The sequence below is a fragment of the Callospermophilus lateralis genome, chromosome 1 (assembly GCF_048772815.1).
Source record: "Callospermophilus lateralis isolate mCalLat2 chromosome 1, mCalLat2.hap1, whole genome shotgun sequence".
NCBI lineage: Eukaryota > Metazoa > Chordata > Mammalia > Rodentia > Sciuridae > Callospermophilus > Callospermophilus lateralis.
The window spans coordinates 126,476,282-126,499,688 of NC_135305.1; the positions used below are offsets into that span (position 1 = coordinate 126,476,282).

The following is a 23,407-nucleotide window of genomic DNA, read 5'->3' on the forward strand; positions in this document are numbered from 1 at the left end:
ACCTCAGCAGCCCAGGATTATGTGTGCCCTCTACAAGGAAGCCACGCCATCTGCACCTGCTGCTTCCAGCCCATGCCTGATCGGAGAGCAGAGCGGGAGCAGGACCCACGTGTGGCCCCTCAGCAATGTGAGTAGGCCAGGCTGCCTGTGGTGCCCCTGGCTCATGTTTCAGATGTGTTGACCTTGTGTGAGGTGTGAAGTAAGATGTAATGTCGTTTCTTCCACACCCCCACCCCAATACTGGAGGTTGAACCCAGGAGCTTTTACTTGCTGGCTAAATGGCCCACCACTGAGCTGCATCCCCCTCTTTTTATGTTTTATTTCATGGCACAGTCTGGCCAAGCTGAGATGTGATGTCTCAGTGGGGTTTGCCAAAACCAAAATGACCTGAAGCATGGGACCCTCCCGCAGCAGCCTCCTGAGCTGCTGGGATCATAGGTGTTGACTCCATGTGACTGTGTTGAACTGTACTAATGCTGCCCTGTGGAGACCAGGTCCTCTTGGGTTCTGGATCTACAACCATCCCCACATCAGCACCAATCACTGTATGATGTGTCACTTATAGATCTAACAGATGAAATAGGGTGTTTTTAGTTTACAGTTCTTGCCATCAGATCAAAGCCCATCATTTATTTGATGGCCATTTGAATCTACTCTTGCCTGAAATGTCTGTCCATGTACATAGGCTTCTTTTAAAATATTTCCTGACCACGTGAGCTCTGCATGTGTTAAGCTGTTGCTGTTGAATGAAGAGAAGCATGGACCCAAATGGCACCATCAACCAGTCCCTGCTGGGCGCAAGCTGCTGTCCTGGATGCCAGGGGCACAGCACCAGCACACCATCCAAAGTGGCCCTTGGAAGGCACTGCTCTTGACACTGAGCTTGGCAGGCTGGAGGGGCCTGGCAGGGTGGTGGGCTGTGTATTGCAGGTCAGGCAAAAGGGCACTAGGGTATCCTCTGGGCAGTCACTGCCCACTGCATGGTGTATGACCAGCCACAGAGAATGCTCACCTCAGAGTGCCTGAGGCACACAAGATGGCCAACAAGCCACAGCTCAGGGAATAGCTCTACAAATTGTCAAAACTCCAGCTTTGCTGGGTGCAGTGGCCACACCTATAATCCCAGCAGCTCAGGAAGCTTAGACAGGAGGATCACAAGTTTAAAGCCAGCCTCAGCAATGGTGAGGCACTAAGCAACTCAGTGAGACCCTGTCTGTAAATAAAATATAAAATAGGGCTGGGGATGTGGCTCAGTGATCAAGCGCCCCTGAGTTCACTCCCTGGTACTACTACTACTACTACTACTACTAATAATAATAATAATAATAATGACAAAGGCAATAGTGTGACAAAATACTCAGGTAGAACAGATGCTCAGAGCCAGAGGGAATCCCTGCAAGCTGTTTGGATGATGGGACATATGTGGTCATGGGTCTGGCTTTTTTCTAAGGGCTTAGTCATTACAGTTCAGTCAGCTTTGATGCTAGGCTTTGGCTGGAAAGTCACCTCTGTGCCCACTTCCTTGGAAACCCCTTCTATGTTGTTTTCAAAGAGGTGAGCCCCTGAGTCTGGTGCTGAGTGTTCTCGCAGCACTTGGGACCTGACTGACTGTCCTCTGTCCACAGGTTCAGTATGCCTACAGCCCTTCTGTCACCTGTACTGGGGCTGCACCCGTACTGGTTGCTTTGGCTGCCTTGCCCCTTTCTGTGGTAAGATCACCTCTTCAGCCCTGCATGTGTTCTCTTGATGACCTCAGAGCAGGTGGTGGTGGTGTTTGTGGCCTGGTGTGTGCAGGGGCAGGGGTGGGCCCTGTCATTCACTAGGTACCCACCTGCCTTCTCCTGCTAAACATGTTGGAAGTGCGGAATTCATGTTGGCTCACAGTCAAGCCACGTGGAGCAGTTAAGGAGATAATGAACTTCCAATGCAGGAGGGTTTATTTATGCATATAGAATTGCCTCTCCTGAGAAAATAATCTTCCTCAGTGGTCCCGATTTTCTGACACCAAGCCAGGTGTTCACAAACTCAGACTTATCATTTTAAGGAGGGAGGGTGATGGAAATAATTTTTCTGTATTATAATCTCATTTTATTATGGAATTTTTAGTTTTTGCATAATCTATAATGAAAAGAAATTTGGTTATCCCATCAGGCAAACAATTCTTTGATGCAATGTTGTCTTTATAAAACAGATAACTCTGCTTCCCTTCCCCTGGCAGAGCTCAACCTGGGGGACAAGTGTCTGGATGGAGTGCTGAACAGCAATAACTACGAGTCAGACATCCTGAAGGTGCCTGTCACACACGCCTGGCTCAGTGCCAACAGGAGGCCTCCCCCTCACTTCTGTAGTTACTTTCAGTGAATCCTTGTAAATTTTCTGAATAGTGATCTGCTTAGCTCTGCCCCTCCCATTGGTATATGTCTGTTTTTCCACATATTTCAAAAATAGGCATTTCCTTTTTGCCATAGTGTCATGAATCCATAGGAATTGGTTCCTGCAGTTCAGAGAGGGTTTCTGGGAAGTTCTGGCCCTCCTCTCTGACTGTATTCCTTCCCATTTCAAGTGCTTAATATGTACCTGTGCTTCCTACTGTGGACCTGGCTTCCCTCCTGCTTGCGTCCAGCACTATTGACGGCCCAACAAGAGCAGGGCTTCCTGTTTGCCATGGACATTTGACAGGCATGGTCCTCTCAGCAGCTCTACACCTGCTTTTGGGTCTATATGGGGTATTTTTCTTTTTTTCTTTTTTATTTATTGTTTTAGTTTTTGGCGGACACAACATCTTTATTTTTTATTTGTATATGGTGCTGAGGATTGAACCCAGTGCGCCGCACGTATGCCAGGCGAGCACACTACTGCTTGAGCCACATCCCCAGCCCTATATGGGGTGCTTTTCTGTAGGCTTCCATGAGAGGGGCCAGCTGCTCCATGTTTCCAGAGGGCAGACAGCAGATGCCAGGTTTTCATCCTCTCTTGTCGTGGGACGTTGACAAGGTTGTTTCAGCTGTACCTGTGCTGTGAATGCCTTTGTAGGATTTTGAGAGACTCTGATGCCTCTTCCACCTGGGGTTCAAAGGCTAGCCCTCTCTGAGGCCCAAAGAGGCTCATACCAGAAGCTCTGTGGGCCAGGGCTGCCCATGTGCAGCTGTGCCATGGGTTCAGCCACCTCAGAGGCTTCTCATGAAGTGCTTTCTCTCTTATTGTTTAGTGTTTCTGCCTCTAGACTAGTCTTTATTCTTATTGCCTTTTTTTCCCCTCCAGAATTACCTGGCAACCAGGGGTCTGACATGGAAAAACATGTTGACAGAGAGTCTTATGGCTCTTCAGCGGGGAGTGTTTTTACTGTCTGGTGAGCTTTATTTCATTCACCTTGTTCTACTTGCCCTCTGTAGAATGGAAATGATTTCTAAGGCTGCCTTTGCCTCCTGCCCAGCAGTGAGCACCTGGCAGGTCACCCTGGGTAGTACTACCTGTCTGCTTTCCTACGTTTATGACTTGAACCTCCACCCACCCCAGCAGAGACAGAAAGTCTTCATTTTTGAGTTTGAAAAGCACTGTGCTTATGCCTGCATGACATACTCCAGAACTGACTGCTCTGTAGGGATGGGAGGAGCATAGCTTGGGAGACTCCACCACTCACCTACACCAGTCCTAGGATGGTTTTTCCCAGACCCTTGTTTGTCCCTTGGTGTGTGAATCCCTCAGTGGGGGCTGTTCCCCCCCCCCCCCCGCAGGGTAGCACAGGTGCCTTGTAGTGTATGACTTTTGCCACCCAGGGAGGCCGAAGGAATATTAACAAGCAGGTTTTTTTTTTCTGAGGTATTAATTATTATGAGAGAAAGACTTGAGAGATTTGCTTAAAATTCCATCGAGGGGTTGGGGATGTGGCTCAGTGGTAGAGCACTTGCCTAGCATTCATCAGACCCTGGCATTAATCTCTAACACCACAAAAAAAAAATAAAAATAAAAATATGCAGAGATGGTATTTTTGTGACCACTCTTCTAGGCCCTTCCAAATACCTATTTGTGGATGGCCTTCCAGATAACACCCTCCTGTGCTGTTTGTGTATGGTTTTCCCTCAGCAATGTATCATGCACTCCTTCTGCCAAGAAAGGTCTGTACCCTGGTTTGCATGGGTGCATGTGGTGCTGGGAATCCAGCCTGGGCTTGTGCGTGCCAAGCAGGCACTCCACTGCTGAGCTGAAGACGCATTCCAGTCTCGACTTTTATTGTTATGCAGCCTTCTAATGCCATAGTGTATTTAGCTAATTCATTAATAAAGGGTATTTCAGTTATTTCCAGTTCTTCACTATTTTAAACAATGCCACATTTGTTGAGCATGCAGTGTTGTAGATCCGAGAAGTCATCACCTTAGAGTAAGCAGGACTCTCAGGGCAGGTGGAGACTTTGTCATATGAGCACGCTGTCCTTCCTGAGGCTATGTAGGCTATGTAGGTTCCCACCAGTGCCTCAGAGCATGAGGGTGAGCATCTCTCTGCCTGTCAATTCCACATGTCTCTCTAAGTCTTGTTAATGGGAGAAAGGTCAACAGTGACATGTCGTCGTTTCATTTGCCCATATTTAGTTATTATTGACAACTGTAGCCAGTCTTTTTTGCATTTGTGTGGCATGTGCTTACCTGTGATCTTGGCCTTTATTTATACTAGGTTTTTTTTAAAAAAATTTTTTTTAGTTGTAGATGGACACAACACCATTATTTTATTCATTTATTTTTATGTGGTGCTGAGGATCAAACCCAGTGCCTCACACATGCTAGGCAAGTGCTCTACCACTGAGCCACAACCCCAGCCCAATATACTAGGTTCTTTAAGGGTTTGTTTTGATGTGGATTTGTGGGATATCTTTGTTAATTAAGTACATAGCATTGCTGTTTGTGTTTTAAATATATTGCCACTTATAGTCATATCATGAGTATTTCACATTTGTTATGTTTCCATTTTGATGTAGTCAGATTTACCTAGTGTCCAATTTATTTTTTCTCTTTTCTTTCTTTCAACATTGGAGATCCCACCCAGAGTCTCATGCACTCTAGGCAAGCGCTCTACCACTGAGCTATATCTCCAGCCCTTTTTATGTTCTAAGTATGATCTCCAATATTGAAACAAAAAAAAAGAGAAAAATTAAGTTGGAACCTAGATTGGTTCTGATGTTCTTTTTCAGCTTCTGTGTCCCATTGTGTGAATCAGTGTCCTTAGCATTGCAGGAGTTTGAGGTGCAGCATCTGTTCTGTTGTTTGAAAAATGACATTGCCCGATAACCGACTGTGTTCCCTGCAGATTACAGAATCACTGGGAACACTGTACTGTGTTACTGCTGTGGCCTGCGTAGCTTCCGTGAGCTGACCTATCAGTATCGGCAGAACATTCCTGCTTCTGAGTTACCAGGTAAAGAACTCCACAAACTCCAATTCTGTCCAGTCCAATTCAGGATTGGTGTCTGTCCTTAACAGGTGCTTGTTTGGGCTGTGTTCTTGTCAGAAGTCCACAGCAGAAGTGGGAAGAGCCACCCAGGCTGCGTGAGGCCATGTTTGCCTCCACCAGTCAAGACAGTGTGTGTTGCTAAAGGAGAGGTGCATGGACACTTTGGATAGAGTGCTAGAGGACTCCATTTCCTGAATGTGTCTTTTACCAGTTTGATTTCCTTTCCTGAAATCCTGCACAGTCCTAAACTGGTGATGAAGAGTGACAGGGCCCTTTGTGCTCAGTGGTGGCTTCCTTGGGTATCTATTTAAATGCAGCAGCTGAGTGGGGGTGTTGCCTGTAATGGCTGTGCACTGTCTTCTTTTCTAGTGGCTGTGGCATCCCGTCCTGATTGCTACTGGGGCCGTAACTGCCGCACTCAGGTGAAAGCCCACCATGCCATGTGAGTGAGACAGGGGTACCAGGCTTGGGGAAGTCACTACAGTGGTTCATCGTCTGCTAAAAAATATGCTAATTTTGGTGGGGCACAGTGTCATCCCTCTGTAATCCCATCTATGTGGAGGCTGAGGTAGGAGGATGGCAAGTTCAAGTTCAGTCTGGGCAACTTAGTGAGACCCTGTCTCAAAATAAAAAATAAAAAGAGCTGGGTAGGTATTTCTGTAGTAAGGCAACCCTGGATTTAATCCCCTTATTTAAAAAAAAATTGGAGGGAGGTGTATACACATATGTAAATGTATATGCATATACATACACAGACAAACTAATGTATGGGGCTGAGGTGTAGCTCAGTGGCATTCAGGGATGTAAATAAAGATTCCATTATTGGGGCTGGGGACATAGCTTAGTTGGTAGAGTACTTGCCTTACATGCACAAGGCCCAGCAACACACACACACACAAAAGATTCCATATTGCCTCTATGACCTTGGAAAAATCTCCAGAGTGCATGCATAGTATGTGTAAGGCCATAGGTTCCATTCCCATCACCACCAAAAAATGTGTGTGTGTGTGTGTGTGTGTGTGTGTGTGTGTATGTGTACAGTAACATTATGCTTATGTAAACTCACACAGCATGTAAAGTAGAATCTTCATGGAGAGATTTCACCTCTTTTGATACCTCATTTCCTGTTTTCTTTTTTTTTTTGAGGGGGGATGGTGCTGGGGCTTGAACTCAGGACCTTGTGCCTGTGGAGCAATGCTCCACCCCTGAGCTACATCCCCAGCCCTCATATCCCAAAATTTCTATATGCAGACGTTCATTTGCTCTCTGTTTTCTTGGCTGGAGTCACCTCTGACAGCTTCCAGAGCACAGCAGACATGAGAGGTTTAGCACTGAGACAGTGGCTGTGGTCATGGAGAACATCTGTTGGAAGCCATAGGCCCGCAGCGTAATGCTATGACAGCTGGTTGTCTTCCATACTGTATGTGGGTGTTTGTGATCACTGTAGCGGGGTCACCTCCACTGTGGTGTCTTCAGTGTGTCTTTAAAGGTTGTTCTCAGAATTTAGGACTAATCTCTCTGCCATCTCCTTAAACAACTGAGTGAGATGATCACTCTCAGTCAATTCCTTGGCCTATATATAATCCCCAAATAGGCATGTATGTTTCAAATTGAAGTAGTTGAGACAATGAGAGAGATGTGGACTTGGACAAAGACAAATTCCATCAAGCAGTTATTTCTTGGGATAAAATCCTTGTGTTATATTTGAGCTTAAACAGCGTTGGAAGAGGCCATTTTTTCCCTAAAAAGGAGATTTCACTAGTAACCAACATTTCTTATGAAAGTAGGGATTCAGGTAACACAGACACATCCCATCTCCCTCCTCAATGTCTCTGCTCTTGCCCATGGCTTGTGGAGAGGGGAGGTGCCACCGTCACCTGCCTGGTCGCCTATCTTCACCCTGTCAGGAAACACACAGGGTACTCAGGCTCTCTCTGAAAAGGCACAGCTCTTATGCTTTTCTCTAAGGAAATTACCCAAGATGTTTTCACCTCTATTTTAAAATTTAAAAAAGGAAAAAGGCTACTTTGGGGTTTCATTTCTTTGATGTTATTAAAAACATACTGCTGTGAGTCCACAAACACACGCACTTACACAATTCTCATGTGGTTCCTCCAGTTTGTGGTTTCAAATCCTTGTTAATTTGAATACTTCTCTGATGTTGTCTTGTGTGATGTGACCAAATTCTTTTTGCAGGAAATTCAATCACATCTGTGAACAAACCAGGTTCAAGAACTGAACATCAAGGGGACATACAGTCTGATTGAAGCACTGGAGGCAGGGACGCTGCAGTTAAGAATTCTGAACACCAACACATTAAGGGCATTTTTACAGTCCCCCTAAGCAATGCTGAGTCTCTGGTCAGTTCTGTTGTGTGACTTTTCCTTTTGTGGAGTTTATTCCCAGGCAGCCTCTGGCCACAGCCATCCTCCTGGTGAGTGGTAGTAGCAGCTGGCTGAGGCCTCCTGCCAGGTGCACAGCTGCCCCACCCATGGAGGTGGTGTAGTACAGGTTTGCTCTTTATGTACCTTTTCCATAACTGCAGTTAAAATGGAAATCTCTTTGCAGGAAAAATTTCACGGGAGAAAGAGGAAGTTTAATCAGAAGCATTCTGCTTAAGGAAAGGGAGAGTAAGTTTACAGCCTACAGGATGTACAGAATACAACGCTGTTGAGGAAACCATACCTTTTATATATTTTTAATGGGTTTGGTGCTTATCTGATAAGATTTAAATATTACAAACTGTAGCACAAATAATATAATTTGCAAATTTACTAAAATCGGGGATAGTATGATATCTGAAAGAATGAGCATATGTTTCTATTTGTTAAAACAATCATCAAATGTCCACAACAGCTAACCCTGGATATGACTTTCAGGTTAGCAGCTCCTTTCTAAAGTGTGTGAGTTGCGTCCACTATCCTCAGTGCAGGGCTGGCAGGTCCTTTTGTGGAGGGAGGATGAGGTTGCCAGCCCTGCGAGATCCCCCTGCAGCTGGGTGGGTCTGGGGCCATTGCTTCCTGATTCCTTTCCTCCTCTGTTAGGTTTGCCATGTCATCTGGAATAATACTTGAAATTTTGGTTTTTGTTAAAAAAAAAAAGAAAAAGAAAAAGTTTTTTTATCTTTTGTCAAAATCACCTGTTAAGTTTGTTTGCAAACTGGTAACTTTTTTGCTTCTTCTCAGGAATACAATTTTCAACTGTTGTCTTGCTCTTGATACAGATTGAGAGGCAGTATTCTGTATTTGTGGGAGAAAGTTCTCTTTTTTGATTCTAATAAACAAGCTGTGTTTGTTTCTCCTCTCTGTATGGGGTTCTGTGTGGGGCTGCCCTGTGTTCCCCATCTTGATGGAGATAGGCTCCATGAAGATTTGCTAGTTCTTTACTGCTTGTCCCATTTATTGCCTTCTGGTCCATCTGTGGCTCTACCAGCAGACTAACTGATCACTTGGAGTGAGCTCACCTCTGGAGTCACACAGGACCTGAGGTTGGGCCTAAGCATCAAGGAAAACAGCAGAGAGTCTCTTTACCCTTGCCAGCCCCAGGAGCCACAGCCTTTTGTCCAGTGTGGGTACTTTATTTTCAGCCGGGTAGGGAGGCCTGCCATGGTCTTGCTATAGAGACGGACCATACCTACTCCCAGGGATTAAGATGAAAATGCCAACCTTATAGAGGATGCAAAACAATTTTTTTTTAATGCTGCTCTGACTCAGACCCAAGGCAGTTGCACAGAAGGCAAGTGATCTACCACCAAGTTGCCCCTGAGCCCTACAGCAAGCAGTTCTTCATGCCCAGGGTGAAGTGGGACCAGTACCTTTGCTCTGGTCTCACTGGACCAAGGTGGGAGCACATCCCTGGGAGCATTGAGCTTTACTCAGTCCACTAAAGAACTGGACACTCGGGCTGGGGTTGTAGCTCAGCGGTAGAGCGCTCACCTAGCACATGCAAAGCCCTGGGTTCGATCCTCAGCACCACATAGAAATAAATAAAATAAAGGTATTGTGTCCAACTACAACTAAAAATAAAAAAGTAACTGGACATCTGGTCCACACTGAGGGGACTCCAGTAGACTTCTGGTGAGCATGTGACAGAACAAAGCTTGCATCCTGCTCTAACTTGAGGGAGCCTCAGGCCAGCATGGTCATTTCCGTGGTGTGACCTGAGCTGTTTAGAGAGGCAGGTGGGCAGGGCTCATGCAGTGTTTATATGTTTTTCTGAACTTCTCTTAAAGACCCATCTACCTTACACTAAAAATCACAAAATCTTCAATTGCATGGAGCTTTGCTGACCCTGGGGTGAATGTATGGGTTTCCTCACAGGCTTGCCTTGCAGGGGGGTGGCCATTGTAGCCGCTGCAGATGCCCAATGCTTCTGTGTGGCTCTTCAGCCCAGTCTCAAAGCAGACTCAGAGCTAGGCCTCAGCTGTCCACTACCCTCCTGTGCTCCTGGTGCCAGTAAGGTCACCCCATTCTCCCAGTGACCCTGCCCAGTGCTAGGTGAGTGTTGCCTACCTCAGCTGCACACCCTCCAGTGGGCTATCCGGAGAGCCCTTCCTGGTCTGAAGGGTCTGAGATTCAAGTCAGAGGAAGCGGGCCTCAGGGGCTGTGGGCCTGGGGGGTTTCTGTTAGTTGGGGGACCCTGGTGACAGTCTATCCCTTGTTTTGGTCTGGCAACCCAGGAAAGGGTGACACTGCTCTTCTCACAGTCTGTAGCTGGGCTCAGAAGAGACCCGGAATCTGGGTCTCCAGAAGCTTGGCAGTAGAAAACTAGACTCTCAGGAGAAAGAAAGCAAAAAGAGGAATTTGCTGAATTCAGAATGCCCAGAATAGATTTGATTTCAAGTGTGGCTTGATGGAGGAAACTGAACCTTGTCCCTAGAACCATCTTCTCCCTCTGCCCTCTCCACTTTGGCTCCACTTTGGCATGAACAGTAGTTGCTTTTCTCCCTGAGGTTGTCCTGGCTGTAGAGAGGCTGGGTCTTGCTTTCCTGAGGACAAAGGCCCATGTGGGGGGCAAGGCCCAGTCCTGTGGGCAGCAGCATAGGTGAATCCAGGTGATCTGGCAGGGCCACCTCCCAGGAGCCAGTGCCGCCGAACACAGCCAGTGCTTTAGAAATCATGTGAACTTAGAACTAAATCAGTTGTATTTAAGAAAAGTAATAAGCACTTGGCCTCACCACTTCCTAGTTGGGGGCTGGAATGTCTGCATATGACCAAAGGGTTTGTAGGAAGATGTGCAGCTCTGCAAGCTTTCTGAAGTAATCACTGAGTTGTATGCAGGGCACATTTTGTGGTATGTAAGCTATGTCAGATCAGGCGAGGCAGGCAGTGACCAAAGGAGGCATATTTAAAAGGGCCGCTGAAAGAGGCTTTATTGAGATATCACTCCCGGTCGGAACTCCTTCAGACCCACAGAGTGGAGAGGGGAAGGGTCTGAGGAGAAACCGCATGGAAGCTCGACTGGACTGGACTTTTATGGGGCTTACAGCAGGAAGGGAAGGGCTTGGGACAGGAAAGGTGTTTTGGGGGTCCTTTGCCCCCTTGGAGTTGGTCAGGGGAATTGGCTGAACTCCAGGATTGGCCAGGGGGTCCTGCTGATTGACAGGAGTTAGTCAGGAGATCTGGCTGATTGACAGGCATTTCCTCCGGCATCTGATTGATGTTCTTTTCCCGCGCGGGCTGCTTTGCTCTAAGTTGCCACTAAGTCACCACCACCAACCTAACAAGCTATACCTTAATAATGCTGCAAAAAGTTTTCCTTAGGGCTGGGGATGTAACCCAGTGGTAGAGGCTTGTCTGGCATATGCAAGACTCTGGGTTCTGTCCCCAGCACTATCAAAAAAAAAAAAAAAAAAAAAAATCAGTATTTTTTTCCATGTGGACATGGCTATCAATTTAACATAATTTGGTTAGGGTTGGGGTTAGAGTGTTTGCTTTTAGACTTAGTAATTGTCACATTTTATTTGCTGATTAAGACTTGCTCCAGTTCCCCGTACATCTTACTTTACATACTATAATATACCAGTCAGGAAGCTAACACTAATCTTTTTTTTTTTTAATATTTGTTTTTTAGTTGTAGTTGGACACAATACATTTATTTTATTTATTTTTATGTAGTGCTGAGGATCGAACCCAGGGCCTCACAAGTGCTAGGCGAGCACTCTACCGCTGAACCACAATCTTAGCCCCTGGATTAAGATCACATAGTCTTAAACGAGTTTATAGATCCATGTCGTTTAATGTCACATGCAGATCCATCGACACTATCACGAGATACACATTTCCATGCAAAGACTCTCCCCCGCCCCAGCCCCCTGCTACTGCTTTTCCAACCCCATCATTACTAATCCCTGACAACCAGTGGTTTGTTTTCCGTTTCTCTAACTTGTCACTCCCACAGTGAACGTATAGTATAAGTGGAACCCTCGTTCAGTACAGGCCTTGAGAGCTCTCCCTCCGTGGAATGCCCTTGGAATTCGTGGTGGTCTGTGCCTTTCACCGCCCACCCACGGACACATTTGGTCGTTTATTCTTTGGGGCCGTTACAAATGATGGTGCTAGGAACAATTATAGGCAGGTTTCTGTGCGGGAACAAGCTTATTTCTCTGAGATAGGTGTCCAGGAATGTGGATGCTGGGCCATATAACTATAATTTGGAGGGGAGGTACAGGGCATGGAACCTTGGACCACTCTACCCCTGAGCTAGGCCCCCAGTCCTTTTATTTTTTATTTTGAATCAGAATCTCGCTAAGGTGCTCAGGCTGACCTCGAATTTACCATCCTCCCGAGTCACGGGGATCACAGACGTGTGCCACCGCGCCCATCCGTGTGTCTAATTTTTTTGAGAAATCGCCGAACCATATTCCAGAGCGGCGGCGCGACCTGTGCCTCCCGCCCGCCACCGACGTCTGCTAGCAGAAAGGCAGACCCTCGCCTCCCGTTTTCCGCTTTCCGCTTTCGGGCGGAGCCCAGCAGACAGCCCAGCGACGGCTGCAGGCACCCGGCCGGCCTTGGGTCTGGCAGGCGGTGACGCAAGCGTGCCACGCCCACCAGAGGCGGAACCCATGCAAGCCACGCCCGCCTACGACTGGGGAGGGGCGGGACGCCGCTCTCCCTGACCACGCCACTTCCGCCGGAAGGTTAGTTGTCCGTCTTTCTGTCGGAGTTAGTCCTGCCAGTCTGGAAAAGAGGCAAAAGAGTCGCAGAACCTTAAAGTCTCTTTCCGAAGCCTGCCTCGGTCCTGTGCGGGTCAGCCCAACACCGCTTGGGCCCGAGTGCGGCTGCGAACAGAGAAAGACACTTTTATTCCGGAACGGAGATCGCGCGCAGGCTGTTTCCGGGGGCTCGAGGCTGTCGCACCGCTGTGCCCCGCCCCTCGTGCGGCCACGTCTAGCCAAAGCCGCAGAGTCGGCGGTGCCGGGTGAGGGCCGCGGGCGGGGTTTGTAGGCGTGAGGGGCGAACGTCCAGGGCAGCGTCGGAGCACTGGGGTGAGGGTCTGGGGCTGCGTCGGGGGAGCAAGAGGGCGGTGTCTGGGCAGCATGGGGGCGAGTGTCGGGGGCCTCGTAGGGGAAGCCTGGGGATGAGGGTCTGGGGGCACGTCGGGGGAGCTTGGAGGCGGGGGCCGGGGCGGCCACGAGAGGGGCCGGGGAGGCGCTGGTCAGCGGCGGCCCGCTCCAGTCAACCCTCTGTGTCCCGGCCTGGACACCTCCACTGGTCTCGGCATTGGCTCTATAAACATGGAGGCTCGCTCTACGCCTCTTGAATGCGATCTGCCCAGAAGACGTCTGCTGCTGCCGCTTCTGCTGGGCCAGCGTATTCAAAGTCTGGTCCTTTTACAGCTGATGACAAACGTGACGTGATGGCGGGTACTTCCTCGTTTGCCTCAGCCCTGGGCGGACTTACTCTTTTGATTCTGATGCTCAGATGTGCTTCACCATTTAGTGCCATGGTCCAGACAGAGAAGGACAAGGCACTGTCCCCAAGCGTGAGCCAGACCAACAGCTCACTTCTTTGCACAATTGCTTATTAAGTGCCAGTGGAGTAACAAGCCTTGTTGCAGATGTTAGGATATAATGGTGTGGTCTCTGCCCTTACCCTGCTCACCTTCTAGTGGAGGGACAGGAATATCTAATAGGGCCATTACCAAGAAGATTGGATGGTGGTTGGGTGGGGTGAGCCTTTGGCGGAGATGATCTCAAGTCCAGACCTCCGTGTCAAGAAGCTACTGTGCAAAATTGTCAGCGAAGCATTTCAGGCAGAATGAACAGGAAATGTGGAGACACTATGGAGAGCTAGTTCCGTGTGTCTGGGTATAGAATGTGGCTAAAACATGAAAAAGGAGGAAGGCAGTAAGAGTAAGGGTGTAGAAGTAGGCAGGAGCCACATGGAATGTGGCTTCACAGTTTATGGTGAGAGTTTTGTGTTTTATTGTTAATAGGACATTGTAAACCATTTACAGGTGCCTCATGGCCATTGCCTTTATGACCCTTTAGCTTTCAGTTACAATAAACTTTGAGTGGCAAGAAAAGGAAATGAAAATCATATTAACTCTAAAGTGGCTTAGTGGTAGAGCATTTGTCTAGCATGTTCAAGGCCTTGGGCTTGATCCCCAGCACCACAACAAAATAGACAAACAAAAATAGCTGTTTTTCTCCAGTTGCTTTAGGAAGTTGTATTCTTTCTCAAGTGAGAATATCTTTCGTTGTCTTTTACTGTCAGACAGTAGTTGAAGGGAAAATGAGGCTAATCATTGCACCTGTTTATTAAGGGCATGAGACAGATACTACCTGATTTTTATTTGGCAGAGTTTTGTATTCATTTCTCTTTTATTGATGAAGAAACAGGTTAAGAGTAGTTCAGAAATCCATCCAAGGAGTTGGGATTTGAGGCATACGTGTCCAGTTTGTAAGACTGTCCTTACATCCCCATTGTAGAGTGACCTGAGGCTCTCCTTTGGTTTTTATTTGCATATATCCTATTTGTATTTGGCTACTAGTGTGGCCTCAGCCACATTATCTTCTTCAAAAAATTCTGTTTTGTCTTTGGCAATGTTCTGTTTCTAATTCCTGATAGGAACAATCTCAATATGGAGGTTGGAGCTGTTTGATGAGTATATACTGAGTTCATGGACTCTGCTGAACAGGGGAACTGGAAGTTCTGTAGGTGTCTGAATTGATGATTTCCCAGTATGAAGTCCTTTGCCTTTAGGCAGGAGTGAACCTGAGTTTTGTATACCTTCTAAAGTTCTTGGTGCAGCTTTGCTCAGTCTGCTGTCTAGGAAACTAGGAATGCAAGTGGTCAAAATGATCTATGGTGAGTCTGGCCTCTTTTTAATTAAAAAAAAAATCATGAAATGGAGTGCACATTACTAATAACAGCTTCCATGTGACACATCCTTAGCTGTCTAATCCTCCAAGTTGCCCAGAGATTTGCCTTGACCAGCAGTCTGAAGTATTGGGGACCTGAATGACTGCGTCACGCTAACTAGAATTCAAGGGAGACTAATGCTGGACAAAGAGTGCAGTTTATTGCCCTTCAGGGAGAAGGACACTGCCCCAGGTTCTGCACTAGGCACAATCAGGAAATTCTGTCTGCTTGGCTGCTGAAGGAGTTGAGCATGACCATGGGCCATCTTCACAAGTTTCTAGAGTAAGTCTCAGTCTTGGGTTCTGTGCTCTGGAGGTCCATAGCATCCCAGAATCTAAAGGTGTCTTTCTCAGCAAGAAGTCAAAGAAGGGGAATTGAGGGTGGAATATGTAATGGCTGTGGGCCCAAGCTGTTGTTGCCATGTTTGTTATTACTAATGGAACTTGAGCATCCTTTGCTGGTGTTCTTCCTGGACAATGTTAGATGAGGGTACTGTAATTACTTGCTCTAAGGCACATTTTCTTTGGGACTCCTGGCTGCCCTCTTTTGCATATTCATCTTTGTAGATAAGTGTGGTCTCCTGAGTCCTGCTCCTCACTAGGTCACGGGGCTTCTCTGGACTGTGCCCCTTGTGTGCTGCTTTTCAGTTTGTAACTCCAGAAGCCATTCTCTGACCCTCTTTGGAACTGGAGTTTCCAGGTATTTTCAGTATGAATAGTTAAGAGCTTTTCTGTACTTGAAAAGACAGTGTTGATACTCAGGCATTCAGATATTTTGTCACTTTGTTTTGGAACCATTAGCTTAGCTGCAAGGTGGAACTTGGCAGAGCCAAAGGTTAAGTCAGAGAGGTGTGCTGAGCACTTCTGTGAATGGGGAGTGTATGCAGTAGTGGGGAGGCTGACTTGGAGTGATGGAGTCTGCTTCTAGGGATCTTAGGGTACAGTGGAGTAGATGGAACATGCTGCAGTGTGAGTGCTGTAGTGGGGCCAGGGGAAGTGTAGTGATAGCAGGTAGAGTGGATGAGACAGAGGGACTGGCTTCTGCAGTCACACTTTTCATCTGACATGCAGTGCATGTGGGAACTGTGGGAACATATAGTGATTTGGACATTAGCATCCCCACACAGGGCAGAGGTAAAGACATTTCAAAGCTAAACTTTTGCTAAGAAATTTTGCAATAGGAAGATATCTGCATTGTACTGGTATTCAGTGGTACAGTGGATTTTCCATTTCACAATATTTATTCAGGTATGTCTGTGTATCATTCATCTGTCCTTTAAGAGGCAAACTGAGAGGAAGGGGTCACCTGGGGCATTGTTTGATAAAGTGCCTCACTTGCTTTGGGGTGTCTTCACTGTGTGGGGTCCTGGCTTAGCCGACTCACACCAGCTGCATCTGGGATTGTAGCTGTGGATCAGGCTTAGTGGGTGCTCAGTGGTTTTCCATGTTCCATACAAGAACCTATAAAATGACGATGTTCAGAGAGGTCTGTGGGATGTATGTGGACAGGCTCCAGGGGTCTGTTCACCCCCCACCCAGCTTGTGACCAGGCTCCAGGAATCTATTCACCCCCCACCCAGCTCAGAAGTCTCCAGTGGTGAACGGTGTCTCTGATGGCACAGACCAGAGGGAGGTGAGAACTCACTGCATACGGGATCATGTTTTGGCCAACCTCAGTGACTCCCTTCATTTTTGTGACTCAGACAAGCTTTTCGTCTGACATGTAGATGTTACGTGTGCTAGGCCCTGTCAGTGAGGCAAACTCCCAGAGCCTGTTCTTTACAGTACTTTTGATTAGCTGCACTGGATTTGTAGTTCCTGTTGCTTTCACAGGTTCTTATCAGTAGTGCCTTCTAGTTACAAGCCCCTCAGCTGGTTTCTCATTAATGTTCTGTTTGTTTACGTTGTCGATGGACCTTTATTTTATTTATTTATATGTGGTGTTGAGAATCGAACCCAGTGCCTCATACATGCTAGGCAAGCGCTTTATCACTGAGCTACAACCCCAGCCCTCTATTCATGTTCTGAACAGCACTGTTATTAATTCATTGTCTCTGGCCCATAGGGTGCAGAGAGGAATAACTGGTCATTAGTTATGAACAATAGGTCTGCACAGATGGCACTTGAGTAGCTAAGCCATGGGTCATGTAAATAGGTGGGTTCTGCCCACCGCCAGGGGTGACTTCTTTCACGGGTGAATAGTGATGGAGGATGGGTGGAGTCAGATGCGCCTGCAGTATAGGCTTATTTTGTGTCAGCCTTTTTTTTTTTTTTAGAACGACCTACTTGGGATTCTTACCTGTAATTTCTATATGGCATTTGTAAGGTAGGAATGAAGGTTATATAAGTTTTTCTTATCTACAAAACACGTTAAACACATTAAACAAAACATAGAATAATATGAATTTTTTTTTCCTTAGTGATACTAGGTATTGAACCTATTGATACTAGGTATTGAACTCTACCACTGAGCTACACCCCCAGCCTTTCTTATTTTTTATTTTGAGACAGGATCTTGCTAAGTTGCTGAGGCCTAGAACTTGGGATCCTCCTGTCTCAACTTTCTGGGTAGCTGGGTTCATAGGCATGCGCCACCGTACCCAGCATAAAACTTATTTTAAAGGAAATAAACGCCAGCATTTCTACAGAATTCTACATATACTTTATACATTTCTACATATACTTTATCTGTTGATAAGAAAGAATTAATCATAGTATCAGTACATTTCAGAGTTGATAAACAAACTTAGGGTTAAGATTTTCCCTTAAATTAAGCTTAGGAGGACAGATCAAAAGCCTGAGTTTGTGACCTTGGAAGTTCCCCCAGAACTCTCTTTGGCCAGCCCTGCAGAGACAGGAGGTGCCTTCAGGAAAGAGTTTAGGTGTGACTGAGTTAGCATTTTGTCCTCAAAACCCAGGAATTCTAGGGGCTGAAGAATTGCTTATTGAATGAGTCAGTCTCTACTTATTGGCAGTACAAATGCAAAGTGGGAATCAAATGTTAATTTTGTAATTTTTACTTGAAATCTGTCAAATGAATTTTCATAATATATTTTCTTTTTTATTCCTATCAGGTATCATGATACTGGTTGGTTTGACTTCAAGCCATTTATGAGACTTCAAATCACCCCCCAAATGGGAAACAGAGTGAGGTCTTTCCCAGGAACTCTGGGCTGTTGCTGATGGTAGAAACCGAATGCACCTCAGGGTCACTTGTAGTCCTCAGTGTCAGCTCAGCCTGGGCCGTCCTGAACATGGACAATATGTTGGCCAAGCAGGACGGGCTCCTGGAGGACAATGCCAACAGTGGCACCTCAGCTTGCCCCGAGGCCCTCCTGCAGCCCCTGGACTTGCTGGCACCACCTGACCAGCTGGACAAAGCTCAGTGTAAGTGGCTTACCCCCATGGCTGGTGCTGTGCCTGTGAGCATAGTGTGGCCAGCTTGTGTTTGGAGAAGGATGCAAACATTTATTCATCCAGAGTGTGTGTAAGTAATCCAACAAGTGTTGTTTTCAGTTGGCATTAACTTAAATGAAGCACTGTTTGTATTCGACCACCTGGTTGTGCACCTTTTGACCCTAGTGGCTTCTGTGGGTCTTCACTGATATGTTATTGTTCCATACCTGGAATTCTGCTGTTTTGGTTGATTGATCACTGAAGGTCTCTCTCTTTTTTTCATTTCCTTTCCTCCCTCTCTCCCTTCCCACTCGCCCCTCTCGGGGTTGGCAAACTTCTGAGGAAGAAGGGCACTCTACCTCTGAGTCACATCCCCAGCCCTTTTTACTTTTTATTTTGACACAGGGTATTGCTAAGTTGCTTAGGGCCTCACTCAGTTGCTGAGGCTGCTCTCGAACTTGCAATACTCCTGCCTCAGTGTCTTGAGCCACCATATGCACCACCATGCCTGACTGGTTGCTAAAATTTTAATAGCTAGAATCCAGAAATGGTTGAGCAGAGATCTAAGGATTCTTGCATCGCATTTTTACATTAGCTGCTACATGGGAAGTAAAAGGTGAATTATGTACTTTGTTTCCATGTCCCTTCAGTCAGAGGCTGTTGATGCAGTATGTACCTTTAAAATTCTAGATTTTTACCATGTAAATACATGTAACTTACTAGCAAAAATTGTGTTCTAAGATGGTTCTGTTGATTATTGTTACCTAAGTGCCAGGTGAGGCAGGTAATGGCATTCAAACTGAGACAGTGCTTCTGAGTTGGACAGATGTGGAAACAGCTATTAGGTCTGCTGCTTATGCAGATTCATGGTACCCATACCACAGGGGCTTGTGAGCATTAGAGGGTGCACAGCATGCCAAGGGGGCTGGAGTGTGGCTTGGTGGTAGAGTGCTTGTCTAGCCTGAGTGAAACCCTGGGATCCATCCCCATACTTGATGAGCAACCAGTAAATGGTTATGTCTATTTTTGTTGTCTTCATCCTTAATGTTTATCCATAATTTGTCTTGTGTTTGGAAACAATTAAGTCTTAATATTTTTTTATTTTATTTTTTAATAAAGTCTTAGCATTTAATAGACTTGTAATAAAGTCTTAGTATTTATTGGGCCTTTTACTTTTAGACTTTTTAAAAAGTACAGTGTGATGCGTAAAACTTAATTTGTTATCTAAACAGAAAGTTTAGAGACTCAATCATCATAAAGTGGTATTAACCCAAGTAACATGAGTGTGAAATGTGGACCCCAGTGGAACTGGTGTGGGGTGTACAACAGACAGTTCTGTGGGGTATTGGCTTTGCTCCTGTTTGAGATCCTCGTGTGTCCTCTGGAGACAAAGCTGTGAGTGCTGTGTCAGCAGAGACTGACATCTGCAAGTGACAGGCTCCGACTGGCTGACTAGAGCTAGGCATCTCCTGGGTGCATCCTGGTGCATTATTGTGCAGCTCATGGGGCCCAGTAGTGGTTAAGGAGAGGTTGGGGCTTCTGGGCCTCCTTCCTCCTTCTCCTCAGCTGACAAGCTCACAGGTAGGCTTTCACCCAACAGGTGGTCATCAAGCCTAGAGCATTTCTTTGCAGAATTGCTCCCATCAGCTTATCTACCTCTTTGCCTTAGATTTCTCATTTTTGAAGATAACATGTGCTTTGAATTGACTTTGGAACCAGCCCTTGAAAATGTGAGCAAGGACACTGCCAGTTAGAATAATTCTCAGCTTTATTTCAAGCTTTTGTTTCTTTTCCTATTTTTGAAAACAGATTCTTATGAGATTTCTCATTGTTCTTGTTTAAATGGAAAGGAATTGCCTTAAATTCTGTAGCCATGGCGTGAAGGGTGAGGTTACTTACAGGGGAGGCTGTAATGGAAGCCCATTGTGTGGCTTGCCCCAAGAAGGAGGCATGGGCTGTCTCTTCTCACAGGGCTCCGTTGTAACACATGGAGTTGTTCCTGCTCCTACATAGTTGCCTGTCTGAAATGAGCTGATCTTGCTGCCTATCTGAAATGACCACCATGGTGGTCCAATATGTTCTCTCTTTTCAGGTACCAGCATTGAGGCTGGCAAAACTTCTGAGGAAGGAGGAAGCCTTGATGGGCCTGGCCAAGAGACCCTCTGTCAGAATGGGCCTGCACCACAGTTCCCAGACCCTCTGCTGCCTCTCACCTCCACGACAAGCCCAGTGGGTCCTGATGCCTCTTCAGGTGTGGCTGGTTTCCATGACAACCTAAGGAAGTCTCAGGGAACTAGTGCTGAGGGCAGTGTTAGAAAAGAAGCTTTGCAATCTCTCAGACTCAGTCTTCCCATGCAAGAAACGCAACTGTGTAAGCATCTGCTCCTGCCGGGCCCTTCCCCACCCTCCAGAGTGGGTGCCTGACTGCTCCTTTGTGGGCAGTGTGCCCTGCCCTATGCCATCTTCTTACTGGGGGGCGGGGTGGTGTATTTAATGAATAGCTTCATTTTAAAGACTGAAAATACTGGTGGGTGTTGGAACTTCTCTGCTATTTGGTATTAGTGGTGTTTCTAGAGTCCCTGTCAGTCAGCCTAACTCTTGTGTCCTTTGTCACCCATTGGCCAACAAGCAGATAGGGGGATCAGTCCTGAGATAGTTCTAATTATACTTGAAAGTATTCTTTTATGCCTTTTTTGTTTGTTTATTTGTTTGTGTTTGATACTGGTTATGGAACTCAGCCTTGGGCATGGTAAGCAAATGCTCTACCTCTGAGCTACAGACCCAGCCCTTTTCATTTTTTATTTTGAGACAGGGTCTCACTATGTTGCCCAAGCTGGCCTGGAACTTGCCATCCTCCTGCCTCAGTCTCCCAAGCAGCTGGGGACAAGGTTGTGGCCACCGCACCTAGCTTTTTTTGCATTATTTCCATCAGTATTTACTTTCTGATGGTCTCTGGCATTTCAAAGTTGAACAAGTTTTGCACTGGCAACCTTTGAGCCCTAGAAACCTCAAAACCTTTTCCTTAGCTTTGCATTTTGTGTGTACACATACATCAAATTTTACATGATGAGATTGTGTCCTCAGCTCCCTCGTTGTCTTGCACCCCAGGTAAGCCATATTTTCACAAGGTTCTTGCGGGCCTCTATAAACATGCTCAGGGCTTGGCTGTTGTGTGTGGTATTGGGAGTGAGTGCTGATCCTGTGTTGCAGTTTTCCCACTGGGCTTTATTCCATGGCATGGAATCTCTTGGCCCCAGCACGACCAGGTCAGCCCCTGGCCCCTACTGCCTGCAGTCTTCCTGTCCATGGCAACAGTCAGCATTGCCGTGGCCAGCTTCCTGGCACGCGTGTTTTTGGGCCTTTGACTCTCTGCTCTGTGGGCCATGCCTATGTTTGGTGCTGTCCCACCTGGTCAGATGCCAGGCACTAGGGACCTGTGTTGACACCTTTTCCCACATGCCTTCACCATGTGGACACTGTTTTTCTGCTTTTTGTATGTTTGTTTTTGAGACAAAGTCTATACAGTGCCCAGTCTGGCCTCAAACTCCTGGGCTCAAGCAATTCCCCCCATGTCAGCCTTCCAAGTAGCTGGGACTGCAGGTGTGCTCTGTCCACATGTGGGTGTGCGTGGTGAGTGATCCACTTTCCTCGCCACAGTCTGAGCATCTTGCTCTGCTGGCTACCCTGGGCAGTCTTTCTTGTGTGTTGTCTCTTCACACCTTGGCCTTTGTCTTCCCAAGTGTTGTGTTTTTTAAGGTTTCTGAAAATGGGCTACCAACATTTAAGTCAAGCAATGTCATATAAATGCTGCATTCCTGATCCTACAGATTTTGTGCTCTGGTCTCAGGTGCCCACACGGCAGCACCTGCCCAGTCTGCACTACCCTGTTGTGGGGCAGTCTCCCACCGTCACCCTGACCTGAAGCTCTGTCTGGGTAGTTTGTCATCTAGCTCTGGTGTTGTTTAATTTACAGCCGTCCCATTTTGCTGATTGATGGCAACTCCTTGGTGGCCAGGAGCCTTAAGTGTGCCACTCAGATGAACTGGCCATCTGGGCCACACAGCCTTGCAAAATGTACTGGAGATCTGTTTGGTGATCAGAACACTAACAACAGTGGTCAGCTTCTGGTGACCTTAGCACTGCCTCGGTTTTAGGGATTTTTTAAAAAAACTATTGCTTTCTTAGAATCCAACCATGTCTGAAGAGGGTATAAAAAGTTGTTAAAATACTGCATTTATCTACTTTGGTCAACAGCTGGACCGTCTGGTGGAATTCCACCTGCAGGGCTGCAATGTTAAAGAAGACTAAAGCTCAGGCCCAGTCCTGGGGAGAGCAGCCCCAGGTTTGAAGCTGTAATACCTCTGCACTTTTCATTCAACCTTTTAACTACTCAAAGTAGGATGTTTGGGTTTTAATAGTTTGAATTTTGTTTTTGGGTACAAAGTTATTTCCCATTCTGTCTTTGAGCACAACCTCTGGATTGGAGTCTGTCAGGAAGTGAGTTGGCCAGCCCACCTCTGCTGTAGATTCTCCTGGGTCTGCACTGACAGTTCCCTGGAACCAGACTGCTCAGTCCTTTCTGTCCTTCAGGGAATAGTGCACAGGTCCTGCTGGCTTATGTAATTTTGCAAAGCCCTATAAGATGGCACGTTTCTGTAGGAAATGAAACAAGCTGTGGATCAGTCGTATCCCCAGGTGTGAGTGCATGGGGGAAAATGTCCTATGTCATGATCCCATGGTGGCTCCTTATATTGGTTGTCCCTGAGTATAGCCCCATTGTGACTGCATTTGGGTCATATTCCACCCACAACATCCCCAGGGGGTGAGCGCCTTTAGCAGCTTCAGAGCAGAGTCCTGGCCCACACCAGCAGAGGGTCTTGAGCCTGTGCACACCTAGCTCTGGAGCCAGCTTTAAGTTCACCCCTTTATGTTACTAGAAGGCACTTGTCTCCTGTCTCTGGTTTTGCCAGGCAGATGCCTGTCTTGAGGAGCAGCAGTGACCAGCTCTTGGATGTGTCTCCTACAGGATGGACCCTCTCTGTGGTCAGTGGGCCAAAACTTATAGTTTTCTCTCAGTCTAGAAATTAGATGGCTGTGCATTTTTTAGGAGCTAAAATATTGGCAATTAAACACAAAACAGCCACATTCTGGTTGCCAACTTGTTCTCTGTGCCCTGCTCCCTTATGTGCCTCTTAATGGACATTT

General features: G+C 46.7%; 2 protein-coding genes across 7 annotated transcripts in view; both read left to right on the forward strand.

Annotated features, from left to right (window-relative positions):
* Nucleotides 1-8,742, forward strand: part of Chfr (checkpoint with forkhead and ring finger domains) — a 29,074-nt gene extending 20,332 nt beyond the window's left edge. The window contains exons 11-17 of one of the 2 annotated variants that reach the window (XM_076838325.2): nucleotides 8-127; nucleotides 1,626-1,709; nucleotides 2,219-2,289; nucleotides 3,262-3,349; nucleotides 5,299-5,406; nucleotides 5,812-5,884; nucleotides 7,639-8,742. In XM_076838325.2, coding sequence (XP_076694440.2) covers nucleotides 8-127; nucleotides 1,626-1,709; nucleotides 2,219-2,289; nucleotides 3,262-3,349; nucleotides 5,299-5,406; nucleotides 5,812-5,884; nucleotides 7,639-7,681 — 587 coding nt within the window. In that variant the 3' untranslated portion in view covers nucleotides 7,682-8,742. The remainder of the gene's footprint in view (nucleotides 1-7; nucleotides 128-1,625; nucleotides 1,710-2,218; nucleotides 2,290-3,261; nucleotides 3,350-5,298; nucleotides 5,407-5,811; nucleotides 5,885-7,638) is intronic. The other variant, XM_076838352.2, reaches the window with a different exon arrangement.
* A 3,866-nt stretch (nucleotides 8,743-12,608) lies between these two features.
* Nucleotides 12,609-23,407, forward strand: part of Golga3 (golgin A3) — a 45,373-nt gene continuing 34,574 nt past the window's right edge. The window contains exons 1-3 of one of the 5 annotated variants that reach the window (XM_076838489.2): nucleotides 12,609-12,861; nucleotides 17,881-18,193; nucleotides 20,295-20,573. In XM_076838489.2, the coding sequence (XP_076694604.2) occupies nucleotides 17,989-18,193; nucleotides 20,295-20,573 (484 nt within the window). In that variant the 5' untranslated portion in view covers nucleotides 12,609-12,861; nucleotides 17,881-17,988. The other 4 variants (XM_076838481.2, XM_076838505.2, XM_076838495.2 and 1 more) reach the window with 4 other exon arrangements.